Consider the following 17,321-nt stretch of genomic DNA (forward strand, 5'->3'; position numbering starts at 1 on the left):
GCGGTGCCGGCCGCCCCGCCGCCCGCCGCCGGCCCGGAGCCGCCCCCCGCACAGGTCGTGGCGCCCAAAGCCCCGCAGACCACCACCATCCAGCTCCCCGCCAACTTCCAGATCCCACCAGGTGAGTCTCCCGCGCTCTCGTGGGGGTGCGGGGAGGTGGCAGTGCCAAGGCACTGCTCGGGACCCTTCGCCTTGCACCCTAGGCACCCTCCATGGCTGGTGGTCCCGCCGAACCGGAGCCGCCCCCCGCACAGGTCGTGGCGCCCAAAGCCCCGCAGACCACCACCATCCAGCTCCCCGCCAACTTCCAGATCCCACCAGGTGAGTCTCCCGCGCTCTCGTGGGGGTGCGGGGAGGTGGCAGTGCCAAGGCACTGCTCGGGACCCTTCGCCTTGCACCCTAGGCACCCTCCATGGCTGGTGGTCCCGCCGAACTGCCTTCCTGAGCCTGGAGCTCCAGGGTCTCCTGGCTGCCAGGAAACTTTGCTGTAGTTAATGATGCCCTTAGCTTTCTCTGGAGTGCAGACAGTTCCCAAGTTTGCAGCATTCCCCCCCCCCTCCCCCTGCCTTCTCTGCTCTTAACTTTCTTCAGAAAAAGGATGTTGCTTTGAAGGCCTAGCTATGGGATTTGCAAAGGCAAGGTGAAAAGAACGGGCAGTAATACCGTGAGCGTGACTTTCTCTCACAAGTTTGACATTCTCCTCGGGGGGACAGAGTCAAAATTTCCTCCCAGTTAGGAGGCTGCATTCCAGACCTCAGAGATCCGGGTCTGGATGTGTGTGACATCCTACTGCCCTGAGCAGTAATATGATTATACCACTGATTTCATTTCAAGTGAGGTTCTCGGGCTGCTTGATTACGGTTGGAAAGCTTCTTGCTTGGGTAAGACCTCAGGGGATTCCACAGCCCTTTCAAGGTTGGTGGTAGGAGGGTTAGGAACAGGTACATCAATATATCCTGGTGGTTTAGGGGATTCAGACACTTGGCTCCACAGAAATCAAACTACCAAGTCTGATAGTCAAAGACTTGGCATCCCAGTTTGCAAGGGCTGGCTTCTGACCCTTTAGTGTCATAGGCTGTAGCAACATTTAGACTGATGAAAGGCTGGGGCAATGTGTATAGCAGTTTCGAGCCTGAGCGTGGCTATGTCTAAGTGTGGGCAATACCACTCTAACTTCTTAGCTATTCGTGATAATATAAGAATTCTTTATGTGCTTCATTTTGTTTTCGCTAGGTTTTTCAGGTAATAAAAATGAGGTATTGGCAGGGATGAGGTATCCGGTGCTGAAACAAATCAATAAATCTAAAGAGGAAAAAGTCACTAGGACTGGGTGGTATGCATGTGAGAATTCATAAGAATGTGGCTAGAGTTGTCAGCAGAAAAAGTGTCCCCTCTTTAAATCTGCTGGTACAGCAGGGATTTGGAGAGTAGCAAATATGCTTCCTGAAAGATGCAGAGGGTGGGGTGGAATGGTGGTTCTTGGCACTGGTGACTAGCAAGCTGTACTTCATTGCCAAGGAAACTAATTAAACACATACTAAAAATAATTATTACTATACTCCCCTGCTTAGTGTATTTGGGGGGTTTTGGGGGTCTTCTTTTGAAAACAGGGACACATCAGATTTCCATTTTCAACAAATTGTGCCTTTCTAAACTCAAATGTTCTTCAAGCATAGGGAGACATTAGTTTACCTGTGGGTTCAGGCTAAGTCAAACTGTTTTGGGTTTTTTTGTTTTTTAAATCAATAGTCTTTTGGGGAGGGAAAGTACCATTATGGACACAAGTCAGCCAAGGGACCACGATAACTGAAATAAAGTAAGAGTAAATTATAAACTTCGTTCTTGTTTATAAGCTGAATATTGAATTTCTTTCATATAGATTGAGGAAAGATGAACCTCAAGGTTTAGGTACTGAACTGGGTATCAGGGTGCACCTACACATGTGCTTTATTGTGGGGTAGACTAATAAGCTCAGCAGTAAAGCATCACCATTTACATGTGTGCCGGTATTAGGACGCAATACATGAGCTCCGCCATAAGATAGTACTGTCAAGGACAGTACTCTTACAATGGAGTGCTTGCATGTGCTGAAATGCATGTGTAGATGGTGACGGACTGATTGGGGTACGAGGCTGCTGCAGTGCAGGGGCTGCCTGCTGCCCAGCCCCACACTTGAGCTCCAGGTGACAGCAGGTCTGGCTGGGGCACAAGGCTGCTCAAGCTGACCCATGCCCCCTCTCCCCCAAGGCTGTCCGCCAACCTGAGGCTGCTCTGTTCCAGGTCAAAGTGCTGCAGTCCTGAGCATATGTGAAGATCAGGTGTGGGCAAAATGCGGCCTGTGGGCCACATGGGGGCCCGCCAGGCCATTCTATGTGGTCCGTGGGGCCCCTAAAAAAAATTTACAAAATTAATAGTTATCTGCCCCTGGCTGCCTGTCATGTGGCCTTTGATGGTTTGCCAAAACTCAGTAAGTGGCCCTCCGCCTGAAATAATTGCCCGCCCCTGGGGTAGATGTGGCGCTGGGAGCAGTTGACTCCTGTGTGAACTGTGCCGGAGTCTTTCTCTTCCTTAATTGCACATGCAGATACACCCAGATATACCACAAGATTTGTATAGTACCTTGGGCAAGGCACTTCTCTAAGGTTTTCTGTGAAATAAGGTTACAGAAAACTACTTTACAAATTTGTCTAGAGTTTGGAGAACACAAATGGGCGCACAAGTGCTTGCATAGGCCATTTTTAATTTTAATCAAATATGCAGAAAGGGTGGTTACCAACAAGCAGTAATATTTGCACATGAGAGAATGAGTTTAGTCTGAATTTTTAAAAAGTTTTGACATTTCAGAGCAATCTTAAAAAAAATAAAAATAAAAAATGGGTGAATGGGCAGCATGATGGCAGATAACTCCAGTATTGACTGTTGTCAAGTCAGTTTGTATTGGAAGACGCAACATATGCTACAGGTGTGCTTTGGGGTTGTAGATTAACTGAGAAATAGGCTAATTTCTGGGAGAAGGATCTGGGTGCTGCTGTGGACAGGTCATTGTGCAGTGATAGTGAAACAAAAGTCTCATTTCATTCTCTTATGTCTGTACGTGACATACTTGTATTTAGCTTTAGTGTCCTTGTCCCAAAAAGCATATGTCAGAAGTAAGAGGGATTCAGAGGCATATAAAAAAATGATTGCCAAAAAAAAATATGAAGAAAGATTGGGACTTCCAGTTGAGATGGGAGACACAAATGGTGATAAATTGGGGCATACAAAACATGGAATAAGCTAGTTAGTTGTGCTCCTTTTTCTGAATGTCAAATATGTGTCTTTAGTGGCAGCCCCTGAATACCTTGCAGGCACTACATAACCTTCGGAGCCTTTGGACATTGCCTGTGCATACAGGGGAAAAAAAGAATTAAAATTGAGTTGGTCAGGGAGAGCAAATCTGATGCTGCCCTAGCATGTTACTTATGCAGTGTTATTTTCTGTTTGGCCAGTAAAGGCAGGAAACTGCTGAGTTACTCTTGTGAGTCCTGATTTTATTCTTAAGGTTATAGAGGACTTCTTATCCATTCTCTCTTTATATCTTGAAACTCACTATCACTATAGAGACCTCAAGAGTTTGGGATTAGACATTTCTTTGGGCTAGAAGGGATTTATAAGCAGTCATGGTTTTGTTGGTGACTTCTAACTTGCACCATAAAGGTCTTAAAGACACATTTGCTATTTTCAGTTGTTTCCAGATTGCCCCTGTCAGTACAGTCTCTTCCTTGGGTCCTGGATGCATGAGGCTTGTATGCCAGTGTAAGCAATCTCTGCACCCATGTTTATTTACTTAAATGTAGAGTTCACGTGTCTGTATTGATATAATTTTCGTTAAATCTGATGTTGAATTACTCTAGTGAAAAATGAGGTAAAACTGCACTGATGTAAACTGCTTCGGTGCACATGCTGTGTATCTGTTTTTCCTTGGGGGGGCACTTTCCTCAAGGTTATTTATTATACCTCCTCTTCTGCCACCTAGTAGGGTATTGTAATAAAACGTACTCGATACAGCTACCCCAGCAATGCTGCTTGTCTGTCCATTCGAGATCCCAGGGTAATTTTAAATTGTTACTATACTGGTTTAAGTATGGCATATCAAGGCCTTTGGAAGGATTTGTTACAGATATTAGTCTAGGCAGACGAATAGTCTGACCCAGTATGACATTTCCTGTAGCATTAGTCTACATTCTTAACTTTCTAAACAGATCCAAAATTCTGAGGTGCACTTGGTGTATTCTTTTATATGCAAGTGTGCTTCATAATCGGACCCTGTCAAGCTTACAGAATTAGTCTATTTTGATTGGTGAGTTTCACTTTCTGGTTCCTGAGCACTAACACAATGCTGCAGTGTCTGGGCTGGGACCACATCAAGGACATGTTTGAATTGTTGCCAACTTATTGCCAAAATGAAACCTTTTACGTTGGTAGAGATATTTAAATTAAAAAAAAAAAAGATGATATTTGCGAAAGTCAAGCCTTTAATATGGTCCTTTCGAAATACTTTGACATAACCATGCCCTTTACTCATATCTATATATTGATATTAGTTACTGCTATAGTTTGAGAATGTTCACGTGGCACAATGTAATTTCATAACTTTTCTATGTATAAAACTTGTGAATTGGAAACATGGCTTTGCACAAAGCTGTATTTCCTAGCTTCCAATTTGGTGAAGGCAAACTATTGAATCTAGTATTGCATTTACATATGTGACAGTAGGTGGATGATCTTCAAATCCAGTATTACACTTCCATTGCATCAGCTAAGGCTACTTGGGCCTGGCATACTAAAAGCTGAAGCTGAGCTAACTCTCAGACTGGAGTCTAAAGGTACCAATATTTCAAGGGTCACAACTTCTCTTAAATACATGAAGTTTCCTACAATGTTACTGGTGTACAATGTTAACCAAAATGCCCATGTGCAAACATCACTGAGTACTACACACTTGATGAGTTTGGTCCCTTTAAAAAGGGACTCCTCCATTTGAGAAGGGTTTAACATTCTCTTATGTTCCACAGTGATTTTTTTTTTTTTTTTTTGATTTAATTCCTACTTTGTTAACTATAACAATCCATTATACTTCTAGTATCAAAATTAGAGGTATGAATATGTACATTATACTCATGGTTGAGTAAATTCATTGGCACTTAAACTGGAAACAATTTTGAAATTTGAAAATAAGCAATAGCAGGTGGGAGAGGGAAAACCAAGAAAATACTTAGCTTTAAAGTAGTGGTGTTCATCCTGTGGCCCTGTTGGTGAAGACAGCTGTTTATGAAAGAATATGCATAAATTCAAAATGTGATCCCAGTGACTCTTAAGGTAAAGCACTTGAATAGACCCATTTGCTGTTGGGAAGAACTGGAAGCGCTACGTCTTGTTGCTTATTCTAAAGCACGGGTGATATGAACTCCTTTCAGACTCAAACTCCAGCTGCTCACTAGTTCTCTTTGCCTCTGCCAGTCAGGGAAATAGTTCTGGGGGTTCCCTGGCTGCCTTCTGCAGCAGTCTGGGAGTCAGGGTGGAGAGCAGCATTGGAACTTCACTCTCTGCCAGAGCTGCTGAGTGCTTCAGAAAGGATGGTACTCTTCTTCCTATACCACCATCAGGAATCCAAGCAAAAGGGGCAAAGAGGAGAACTGACAGCTAGCTATGGCTCCGTTACACTCTCCGTTAAACTCCTTGGTGGTGGTTTTATGTGTGGTGGCATCAGTGTGCGTAGTCGGAACACTATGGCAGAAGTCCAAACCCTCCTCACCTCACCCCTTCATGTGCCTCCTGCACCAGTGGCTTGGGGGAAGAAGTTGCAGGGGTCTAGTTTTCCAGCCTACATTGAGAATCCCTTGTGGGGGATTGTAGGTGGCTTCTGCTCCCTTCGTGCCACCTGATCAGAACTGGCAGAGAATTTTTTTTGCCATGGTGGTGGTGACCTCTTGGTTTTGAAACTTGATCAACCATCAGACATAACAGTTTGACCACCACTTCCTTGCAGTAGGATTTTTGCATATTTATTAAACCTCCTGTTAAAGTGAATAACAGTTCTTGAATGTTTTGGACAGGCCATCCTATAAACTATGCAATCCTGGCATCCTATAAACTTCCCTACTTTTGTAAATGCGCAGCAGCCCTGAGCTGTAGTTACTGGGCTATGCTTGTACCATTAAGTGGCTCATTTTGTAAGAGTCCAGTTTGCTGAGGGCAATCGCATCAATTTATTAGAAAAATTGTGGTAATAAATGCTGTACAAGTGTTAGTTGTGGAAGGAAGTAGTTGAAGACTGTGGGGTGAGGGGGAGGGAATACTTTATACTGATGTTCAGTTTATCATCTTTCAAAATGGCTCTTATTCTCTTAGTAGATAGTTGAGTCTAAGGGCTACTACAAAAAACCCCTCTAGAAACTGTCCCCAATCTCTTGAGGTTCAACCCCTCCTTTGGAGGGTGGAGCAGAGATCTCACAAGTTACCAGTATTGGGATTGTTGCTTCTGCCATATTCCTTCTCCTCAATCCTTGTTCTTGGTTGTCCTTCACTTTCTTTTTGCCTCTTCTGTATCTGTTGTTGCTGGTGCTGTTGCTTGTCTCCTACCTATTTTTTTTTTTTTTTTGCCATCTAAACTAAATTTGAGGGGTGGATCTTTAAGGGTAGTCTTGGGGTCATAGTGAACAATATCTTTCCCTTGTGGGAGGGCAGTGTTGTGAGATTCTTAGAAATGATAGCTTTTATTAGACTAACAAGATTTTTGCAAAAAAAATCTTTAATTGGAAGCTTTTGGGCACAAACACCCTTCATCGGGCATTAGAGGAAAGATGGTGAAAGTTTTCCTGGGTAGAAATGAAAATTTGTATTTCATAGGATTTCACAGAGGAGTTGATAGATACTAAAGCATTCGCTTTTGTTACCCTGAGGCCTCTATGGTAGGGAATCTCAAATGCTTATCACTTCATTGGTATTAGTGAAGTTAGCAAATGTTGGGCCACCTCCTGTCAGCTAAGGAGCAGAGTTAGATGATGCTTTAAAATGGTGGCAGTGGCCTGGTAGGTTCTCTAACACCGTTGGCTCTGATGCCAAGCAGATGTGTGAACAGCTGAGTTCTTGAAGGAAATGCATCCAAAATGGGTAAAGCCTATTGTGTGTGAGACCTGCTTTTTTGCCCTTGATGCACGTGGAATGACTAAGCTGATCGAATCCTTGTCAGTTTCTCTGTAGCAGAGTCCGTTTGTTAAAATACTGTTTCATCTGCTGCAGGTGAGTTTGCTGCCACCTAAGGTCTGTCCAGGCTAGTCACTGAAACCTGTTGAAAAAGCTTAATGGTATTTCTCTTCTTGCTCTATGCATTCTGGTCATGTACACAGCACCTAAGTAGCTGTGAGACAGAAGGAATTAACACAAATACTACTTGGTGGTGTTGGTCGGTTGTTTTCTTTGGTATCCCCCTCACCTCCCCCAACCTTTAGGTCAGTACATTCCTCTGGATCTCCCCATCTATCCTACTCATTGTCTCAAGATTGTAAACTTTTTTTGAATGAGCTGTACTTCTAGGCTGGGGCAACATGGCACGCGAGGCAATTTTGCTTGGCACGCCACGGCCAGCCCCAGCTCTGGGTAGCTGCTGCCAGTGACAGAGCCCGGGCTGCTCCCAGCAGGGCTTGCAGTGTCCCAGCTGCCTGCTGGGAGCAGCCCAGGCTCCCAGCTGGCACCAGCTACCCACAGCTGGGGCTGGCTACAGCCAGGAGGCTGCAAACAGCTGTGCTGGGCTCCAGAGCCCCAGCATCAGCTCTGTACCGTGCAGGTGTGCCTCGGGGCAGGCAGTGGGGGAGGGGCCTGAGGCAGCGCAGCCCTGGTCTCTCCCCCGCTCCTGGCACAGAGCTGGTGATTGGGCTCTGGAGCCTGGTGCAGCTGTTCGTAGCCAGCCTGGGCTCTGGGCAGCCACAGCAAGCAGCGGGCAGGCTGCAAACAGCTACGCCAGGCTCCACAGCCCTGGCATCAGCTCCATACTGGCAGTGACTGCACGTGTACCTCGGAGCAGACAGCAGGACAGCACAGCCTGCCCCTAGGTGTGTGTGTAGTCGCTGCCAGCATGGAGCTGATGCCAGGGCTCCGGAGCCCAGCACAGCTCTGGGTAGTTGCTGTCAGCCAGGAGCCCGGACTGCTCCCAGCAGGCAGCTGGGACGCTGCAAACCCTGCTGGGAGCAGCCCAGGCTCCAGCAGCTACCCAGAGCCGGGGCAGCTGCTGCCGGCCACAGAGCCTAGGCTGGGGAGCAGGGGCTTTGGGTGGGGGGCAAGGGGCACAAGCAGGGCATCCTGCCATGTACCCCTTGCCCTCATTTTGTTTTTCTGCCATGCTGGCACTCCGACACCTTCCACAATGCCTACCTTGGAGTTTTTCGGCACTCCCACAAAAAACGTTGCCTACCCCTGTTCTAGGCCCTCCTAATCTAATATGGAGCATGGTGTTGATGCTTGGAAAAGTACTTTCTAAAGTGAAAGGAAGTAATTTAATTTCTTTTGTATTGTTTTTCATGGGGCTTTGGTGTAGAGGCTTTTTTTTTTTTTATTTTAATCCTATAAAAGAGGGTTGTACTGTTCCTGTCTACCTTTCTTAATTTGTTTCTTGATGTGAAATAAAGGGCTTTTTTCCCCCCAAAAGCTACCTTTTTGTTGAATCTTCCTAACTTTTCTGTGGTCAGAACAATAGGAATGCTGAAATTTGGAGGAAATGGGGAAAGGCTAAACTTGTTTCATCTGTGGTAATGAAGTGTCTCTCTCCTATATAATGCACACAGAAGATTATGGTACACTGTGATTTTGTTCTTATATATAACAGATACGGATGTGATCTACTGCTCGTGACCGGATTGGTATGATGGGGCATGGCTCCCACTACATGTGCCCTGTTTTTGGTACCTTCCCTTCAAAGCTGGGATGTCAAACTTGACTGGACCGTAGGGCTCCTTCTTCCCTGGGCTGTCACAGTTGTTGCTTGTCCCTTGCTTCTTATGTCTGTCCCCAGTGGAGCTCTGGACTCGGGAATTCAGTGGTGGGCCCCATCCATGAATTCCTAGACCCTCCAGGAACCCTATGACACAGGTGAAATGGCTCTGCAGGCCAGATCTGGCCGCATAGGCTGCATCTTCGATTCCCCACCCCCAGTTTAAAGTGTCTGCTACTTGTTACTGTCAGAGAAGGGGCTCTGAGTTAGGTGGACCTTTGGTCTGACCTACTATAGCAATTCGTAAGTTCTTATAGTTGCCACAATTAATATATCAAAATATTTTTCTCTTAATAATGAGACTAGATTAATACACTTCACAAAAGTCTGAACAAAGCATACGGGTAAACTCCTAAATAAATCCTGTTTGACTAGAATAACATGTAATATTTTCCTGAAATCAACTGCATGGAAAGAATTCTTCTTCGTGTAAGCTCTCTTCTTATGTGGCCCCACTGTTCCAAAGGATATCCAAGCAGTAAATTTCTTTCGTCTACCTCAAGTCCATGAGAAGCTGTTTTTAAACTTTTCCCATTAAGTTATCGGGGAAATAATCATTGGTGCGTCCTTGGAGTTGGAGTGGGGGCGGGTATGGAAGTGGTGTGGAGAGTCTTCTGTAATAAATGGGGCAAATTTTATCCAACAGAGTTATAATAATAGAAATAATAGTATCCTCTAGGTACATGCTTCCATCTCCTTTAACTACCCGAGTCAGAAGTGGTAGATTTGCATTTTGATCACCCAGCTAACACTTTACTGAACTTTGACACAAGCTTTAAACTTGATGGAAGTTATGTTGGTTCATGGGCTGCTTATGGATGTAACGAGATGCAAGTTCTCTTCTTCCTCCTTTTCACCACCTAAACTACACTTGGCCAGGTGTACTGGCATACAGGAAAACTTTCCAGTCTGGAGGTAACAGATGGGTTATTGCATTGTGTTCTACTTGGCATGGCACCTTAAATCCGCTCAAGCTTCAGCTTGTACAAAATGTCAGCTGCTACTTAAGTGAAACTTTTCTTGGATAATCTGTTATAATTGCACCTGATTCTTCAGACTATATGGATGATAAATTACTTCTTGAATACAATTAAAGGTATGGTTTGGTTTTTGAAACCTAAGTATTTTGTGTCATGGCTCCTTATGCGTGGCTTTACTTAAGTGATACCATGGCAAATGACACGAAGGCTGCTTACAGATGTTAAAAACAAAATGAAAAAAAAACAAACCACCTGGTGCTTTACTTTAAACTTTGCATGCTCCTGTGCCCAGCCTAGTGCATGCCCAAAAGAGGCAGCATGTTAGTTGGACCCAGCTCACCTAATGTCTGCATAGATCAGGTGCTTTAATGGGGCTTTTTTGGTGCTTATACCTAATAGCTGATTGAATCAGTTTTAGATAAGTGCCAAAAAGCCCCACTGAAGTGCCTGATTTATACAGACACTGCAGAGCTGGGTCAAGATAACATGCTGCTGCTTTCAGTAAAGCACAGTTTTGTTTAATGTCTGTAAACACCCGAAAAAATGCAGCTTAACAATACTGTCCATCCCCATCTCAGTAACCTCTTCGGTGCCAAGCAGTTTCCTCATGTATCCTGTTCAAGTATAGCATCAGCCTCTGACTACAAAATCTTGTCCTGACATACTGCTTGCTTAGGCTGTTCATTGTTTTGCTTTGAGGCCCCTTGTGAACCTAGCCTAAGCAAACTCAGGAGTTGGTATATGTGTGCTGATATATAGACAAGTCTGGGTTTGTCCGCCTAGGGAAATAGACCAGAACAAGTTATTCCATGGTAGGTCCACATATGGAAACAGCATAAATCAATGTCTCTAAAAGAAGCTATTCCAGAATAATTTATGGTAGTTATTTTCCCCTTTGTCTAGCTTGGTATTTAAGTAGTTAATATAATCAACTTTTGACAGACTCAGTCAAGGCTCAGAAATTGTTCTCTGCTTCTACTGGACTGGCCTTAATATATTGGTTTTTTTTGTTCTGATTAAGTCGGATGAAATTATCTACCATCTAAATGCCTCTGTTCTTCACACCACTCTGGAGTAGGGAATTAGAGGTACAAAAATACCTGTTCTCTGACCACTTCTAAAATTTATTTGCTCTATTGTGACATGAGACCTTCTGACAAAAAAACAGCACTATCCAAGATTGTTATGGGGACAGAAAGCATTTGTACAGTGTATTTGCATTAGCTGTATGCTGTTTTTAAGCTTCGTGTGCCAAATAGGTGACTTCCTTTCTAAAGCACTTAGTTGGCATAAACAAATACTGGCAGTATAAAGCAGAACAGAGTGAGATGTGGCTTGCAAATTGTATGCTTCATGGAACAGACCTTCTTCTGAAGGGAAGCACGTGGCAACCTTGGTTAACAGCAGCCAGTTTAGTCGATAGGAATGTAACTGCAGCCCAAGAACCAGACTTCCTCAGCTGGTAACCTGGATTCTTGAACTTGAATGAATTTTTCTTCAGTCACTTCCAAGTGATTTAATTGTTTAGACACTGTTACATGAGTTTTTAGTTTCCTAACCAGCAAACCAATCAAAGCTATCAAAGCAAAGAGGTGGGATGTGAGTGCTGACAAAACTATGCAAAGGTTTGGCTGTAGAACTATAACTGGAATGGATGTCCTGACCTTTGTCAGATGCAACTTGGATCCAGGTGGATATTAAGTTTGGCTTGAACCCCATAATAGCTTGTGTACCTCTAATTTTGAAGCAAAACTTTAAGAGCAGTTATTTTGTATTGGATTAAATGCAATAGTTCTGGGCTGGAACTATAATACCAAGTACATTGTTCTTAGGGGCTTTTAAATAATTAAGATGTACTAAAATGTTTGGCTCAGCCCATACTTATATTTATGTGAAGCTATTATATTGGTTATGAATAAAACTATGCCATACTAAATTAGCATTTAAAGGTTTCTTGCTGCAGTGGTAGGGGAATGTTGACCTGGTGATAGAATGTAGCTGGTAAAATATAGAGAGGTTATGTGGGGCCAGCAGCAGTCGCTTAGCACAGCCTGGGCTGCGCTCTAGGAAGACTGGTGCTGCTGCTGCTGGCCCCAGCTTGCAGTAGCAGCCTGCTGGAACCTGGGGCGCATATCCAGAGGCCTGCGCCCCCCAGGAAGAGCTGGGGGCATCGAGCCAGGGGCTGGGAGAGCATTTAGGTCTCTGAACATTCCTTGAGTTCCTGGTTCAATTCTCCACCTCTCTGCTTGCTTCTCCCAGCTCTTCCCAGGGGGCGTGGGCTCCTAGATGATGCGGGATGACAGTAGGCTTCCGCAGCCAGCTGCAGATGGCGGTGGGTCTGGGCTATTGTCCCCAGCCAGCAGCAGTTGCCTGCTGAAACCCTGCACGCAGATCCAGGGGCCACAGCTCCCTGGGAAAAGCTGGGGGGATGATCAGAGTGCTTGGGAATCAAATCTGAAGCTCTGGCTGACGAGTAGATCTGTTCCAGCTCTGGGACAGCACGCAGTGCCTTGCCAAGGTACGCTGCACCTGTTTGATGGAGCAGCTGCTGTGCGGGTGCTGGGGGGGCACCCCCGCACTGTGCGGGGACCTCTGCCACAAGTGCCCAGAGGCCTCAATCACTGCTGCCAGAGCCAGTGAGTGCGGGGCTTTTTTTAAAGCTCTGCTCTCACTAGGTGCGAAGCATGCAGATGACACCATGCTGCTGCTGCTGCTGCTGCTGCTGTGGCGCGGCTGCGGCTGCTGATGCTGCCGGCTGGGGCTGGGGCTGGTGCCAGCACCAAAGTCTGCCTGGCGCGGCCTGTGCCAAGTGCCGGGAAGAACCCAGTGCTGGTGCTGGCTCCAGCTGGCAACAGCAGCCTGCTGGTGTCCCCCACACTGGTCCAGTGGCCTGCGCCCCCCGGGAGGGCTGCGGGGCTGTGCCAGACTCCTCCCAGGAGGAGTGGGTCCCCAGATCTCTGAGTGGGATGACAGCATACTGTCACTGCTGGCAAATGATACTAATTTTGCTTTGAACGATTTGAGGTGCAGTTTCACAAAAACCCCTGTACCTAGCTCCTTGAAACTTGTCAGGCTTCATGCCCTTAGAAGGGGCTGCCATCCCTGCTGGTTTCATCTGAATCGGGCAAGAAATGACAAAGTTATAGGCATTTTTGTGATTCCCCATTATAACCTATGGGCGAAACATTGAACAGTTTTGACGAAACAGAACAGTGCTTTGAAACAGCGAAACAAAACACTATCCCTTCGAAATGGCAAAATGGAAGTCAAAACAGTGCTGTTTTGCACTGCCCTAATATCCAGTAGATTTATGAAGTGAAGTTCATAGGCTTGTCTACGAAAGGTGGTTTGTAAACTACGATATAGCATACACCATTGTTTATCGGGGGACTCTCAGAGACCTGCCTGTTGTGCAAGAAGTCTTTAGTTTTATATGCCAGTGGTTGTGAGGCACTGCTGTGCTGCCAAAGGCAGAATGCTTTAGGGAAAATGGCAACTTTAGCATCTGTGCATCGGCAGAAATGCTACAGAGAGCACTTACTACCCTAAATGTAGCTTCAGTTGGCTGTAGTAAGCAAACACCACTGTACTCTTGAATGAGCATCCACCGGGGGGGGGTTATATTTTACTCTTTCATTTATTTTAACTTTCCTGAGTGTCTGTGTGTAAACAAACTCTTAATTTTAATATTATACAGAAAGACACTTAATATTTCATATTTCCAGTAGATGGTGCTGTTGGGGAACACTAGTGTGTCATGATCCAATGTAAAATGACTTCTGGAATTTGTCCATCTTTTGAGAGAGGCGGACACTTTTTTTTTGTTTTATGGGTTGTGCTATACTTGAGACCTAACTTCCCAAAGTTTAAGGGATTTAATTGGCTTTGCTATTTAGGGTTAACTGACAGTATTTTCTCTTAGGTTGAACTGGAAAGGCTGGTGGTGGCTATAAGTGGCTTGGAGATGGAATGGACTGTTTTTGGCACTATTTTTTAAGCGCGGGTAGTGGTTACTATGAAGTGGGATGTAAAAGCAGACTTGTTACAGATTTTTAGAGTGGTGGTGGTGTTTTGGCAATTTTATACAATTTGGAGAGGTTGAAAGTACACCTCTTAAATAGGTCAGGGAATACCCACGTTTATTAAAATATACATATAGGTATACATTTTGAAAATGTTTGCATAATATAATTTGGTTGGTATTTCTTGGGGTTTTTTTGGTTTGTTTTTTTTTTCTTCAAATTTGGGCAATAATCACTCTTGCAGTTAAACGCGGGGGGAGAGGGACTTTCAAGGAAGGAGAAATTGGTGCTCAGATTTGTTTATAAAAATAACCGCTTGTCAGCCTTTGGAGTAAGATGGCACCGGTAACCTATGGCCTTCATTGCTTGGTGTACCCAAGTGTGTGTGTGTGTGTGTGTGTGTGTGTGTGTGTGTGTGTGTGTGTGTGTGTGTATTCACAGAGGAGAAAACAAAACTTTTAAAAGCCTCTAGGACAGTGTTTTTCTGTTTCTTAGAACTGCACTGGAGACTGTTTTCCTCTGAAGGTTAGAATTGAAATGTCAGGTTTCCTGGGGAGGGCACTTCCCAGCAGGGGCTAGGCTGGACTGCGCCGCACATTGGGGGTGGGGTGCTATGGTGAATTTTGGGGTGGCTGCACACGCCCCCTCCCCCCATGCCCTTCCAGGGTGTGTGCAAGGCAGGAGCCGCCCCCTGAATGAACTGTTCGCAGCTCTGTCCTGTGTCCTGCCCTGCCCCAGCTGAGCAGTGCCTGCCCCACTCCTTAAATCAGTTACTGGTATCGGCCCCAAAAATCTCCATCTGTGCATCCCTACTGCCAGTGTTTCTCATTGTCACTGGATATGTAATACAATTATATATATATTTAATGGATGCAACATTGTGCAAAATCTTTGTGACCAGTGTGACCTAAAATGGAACCACTCCAGGATAGCTGTGCAGTTGAATCTTCACATGTACATGGAAATTCAGTTACTGGTATCGGCCCCAAAAATCTCCATCTGTGCATCCCTACTGCCAGTGTTTCTCATTGTCACTGGATATGTAATACAATTATATATATATTTAATGGATGCAACATTGTGCAAAATCTTTGTGACCAGTGTGACCTAAAATGGAACCACTCCAGGATAGCTGTGCAGTTGAATCTTCACATGTACATGGAAATATTATCAATTGGCAAAAGAGCCTAAATGAACTTAGTTTTTCTGTAGTACACATCCAAAAATGGGCAGTGGGAATTTGGGTGATAGAAAATACTGAGTATTTATAAACGTCTTTCAGTTTCTTAAATAAAACTAAGAAATATAGGACAAAGGAGGTGATGTGCTCTAATTATCCATTGGCTGCTGTTTGGATACAAAATTACTTCAGAAGAAAGTACTAAAAGTACCAAATGCATGGTGTCATAATCAACTCTTTTCTTCACTGGAATTTGCCACTGGGCGATTTGAATTGTTTAAAAAATAACACGTTTTGACTGCATAGTAAGCTATAATGCTGTGCATCACTAGCAAAATAAAACATGGTACGTATAATATTGAAAGCTTGGCACACTTGCTGTGATTTCCAGAGATTCATTAACTTAAAAGATCTATTTGAGGCTAAACAAAATGAAATACAAATGCAAAAGAAAGCTCAACTGCAGTTATAACAGAGTAGGTAGAAAGCTGACTTGGCAGAAGAGTTACTTTAACATTATTTCCTGCTATGCAACTGTGCTGTGAATCTGTCCTTATCATTTAAAGGACACCTTAGGGAAGGGAATTTATTCCAGACCCACCAGTTGGCAGATATTTAGTCTGAATATTCAGCGTTCCCTACAAAAGCACAATCTCCCTCCCAAAATACTCTGGATGTTTTCACAAAACAAAGTTATAATTATCTCGCATATTAAATGTAGTGAATAAAAGATTAATTCTAGGCATTCAGTTTTGGCATGATTTACAAAAGTACTTGAAGTAAATGCAAGACTTTAAGCTTTCTTCTTTCTGTGTAGGAACTTGTTTGTAAGTTTACATTAATTTTAAATTGTCAAATGTAGTCCAGATCTCTGTGTAGTTATCTACCGTTGTACATAAAACTTTAAATAGTTCTGTGTTAGGGTCCTGTCAGATTACATTTATTATGTAATTGCCATTTCTGGCACCATTGACATGTTAACATGCCATACATTCAGCCAAATTATAGTGTAATAAAATGACAAACCAGCCACAAAGATGTACTATTTTTAATGTGGAGTATCTTTGGTTCATTGATATTAGGAACATAGATTCAGTGTATGGCATTGTGCATCCCAGGCCTGGAGCTGCCGCGTGCCCCACTCCACTGATCTAATCCTCAGGATTGGTAATGGGACTCTTCCGGGAATCAGGACATAGCTGCTTCCCCTGCCCAGTCTCTTTAATTGGGCAGGGGCTGGCACTGTGTCCTGAACTGGGACTTGGGGCTGCTCCATTCTTCATCCTGATGCTCAGGTAAGCTCTCAGGTGGGCTCGGGACAGCTGTCCCTTGCCTGGGATCAGGCACAGGTCTGGATGATGGGATGTGTAGTTTTTTTGGATGGGACATAAGTCCTCAGATCCTAATCACACCATTATTCTAACATTTGTCAGGGGCCTCTGCTTGAGTCTGGGTAGTAGTGAGCTACTTCCTTTTATCATAATTAGACCACCCAATATGATGATTTTTAGAGAAATAACCCCAGGTGCTGGATGAAAATGAGAAATTTAAAACTTTATGTAGAAAAAGACTACTTTCATTCAAATTAAAGGTTGAACTTTCTTTGGTAGATCTTCTGCTTGCTTTTATAGAGCCTTCGGACTTGGCAGCATTTTCAAAAAGTTTTTCATGCTTGCTTTTGAGTACCATCGCCAAGACTACACAAACTCACTTGAAATGTATTTTGTTGTAAGAGTTGACTTGCAGTTTTGTTTACCTTTTATAAGGTGTTTGCATATATGACATTGGTCTACTGCATTGCAACCCAAAACAGAACTACTTGGGCATGTCTACACGTTCACTAATGAGCTTTAGGCAGTACGCATTAACTCTAGTACTTCCATTGTGAAGTGCTAGAACAATGCACATTAGCCTTTTTTTTTAGTACACATTAGCTAAAGAGCACAGGGTTTTTGTGACACTTCAGGCATTTTTTACAGGGGTTTCCAACACAGTGCTTTTAATTAGCCAGCCACATTAAAAATGCCTGGCACTGTGTTTGGGAGCAGGTGTATCAGTGGCGCAGCACACATCAGTCCCATTCCTCCTCCCCCCCCCCCCCCCCCCACACCAAA

At 44.3% G+C, this 17,321-nt stretch overlaps 1 protein-coding gene across 1 annotated transcript in view; it reads left to right on the top strand.

Moving 5' to 3' along the window:
- Nucleotides 1-212: 212 nt before the first annotated feature.
- TAF4B (TATA-box binding protein associated factor 4b) overlaps nt 213-17,321 on the top strand; it is a 101,729-nt gene continuing 84,620 nt past the window's right edge. Inside the window, exon 1 of the mRNA XM_006016408.3 lies at nt 213-321. Within this exon, the coding sequence (XP_006016470.1) occupies nt 213-321 (109 nt within the window). The remainder of the gene's footprint in view (nt 322-17,321) is intronic.

Source organism: Alligator sinensis, unplaced genomic scaffold (genome assembly GCF_000455745.1).
Source record: "Alligator sinensis unplaced genomic scaffold, ASM45574v1 scaffold117_1, whole genome shotgun sequence".
Taxonomy (NCBI): Eukaryota; Metazoa; Chordata; order Crocodylia; family Alligatoridae; genus Alligator; species Alligator sinensis.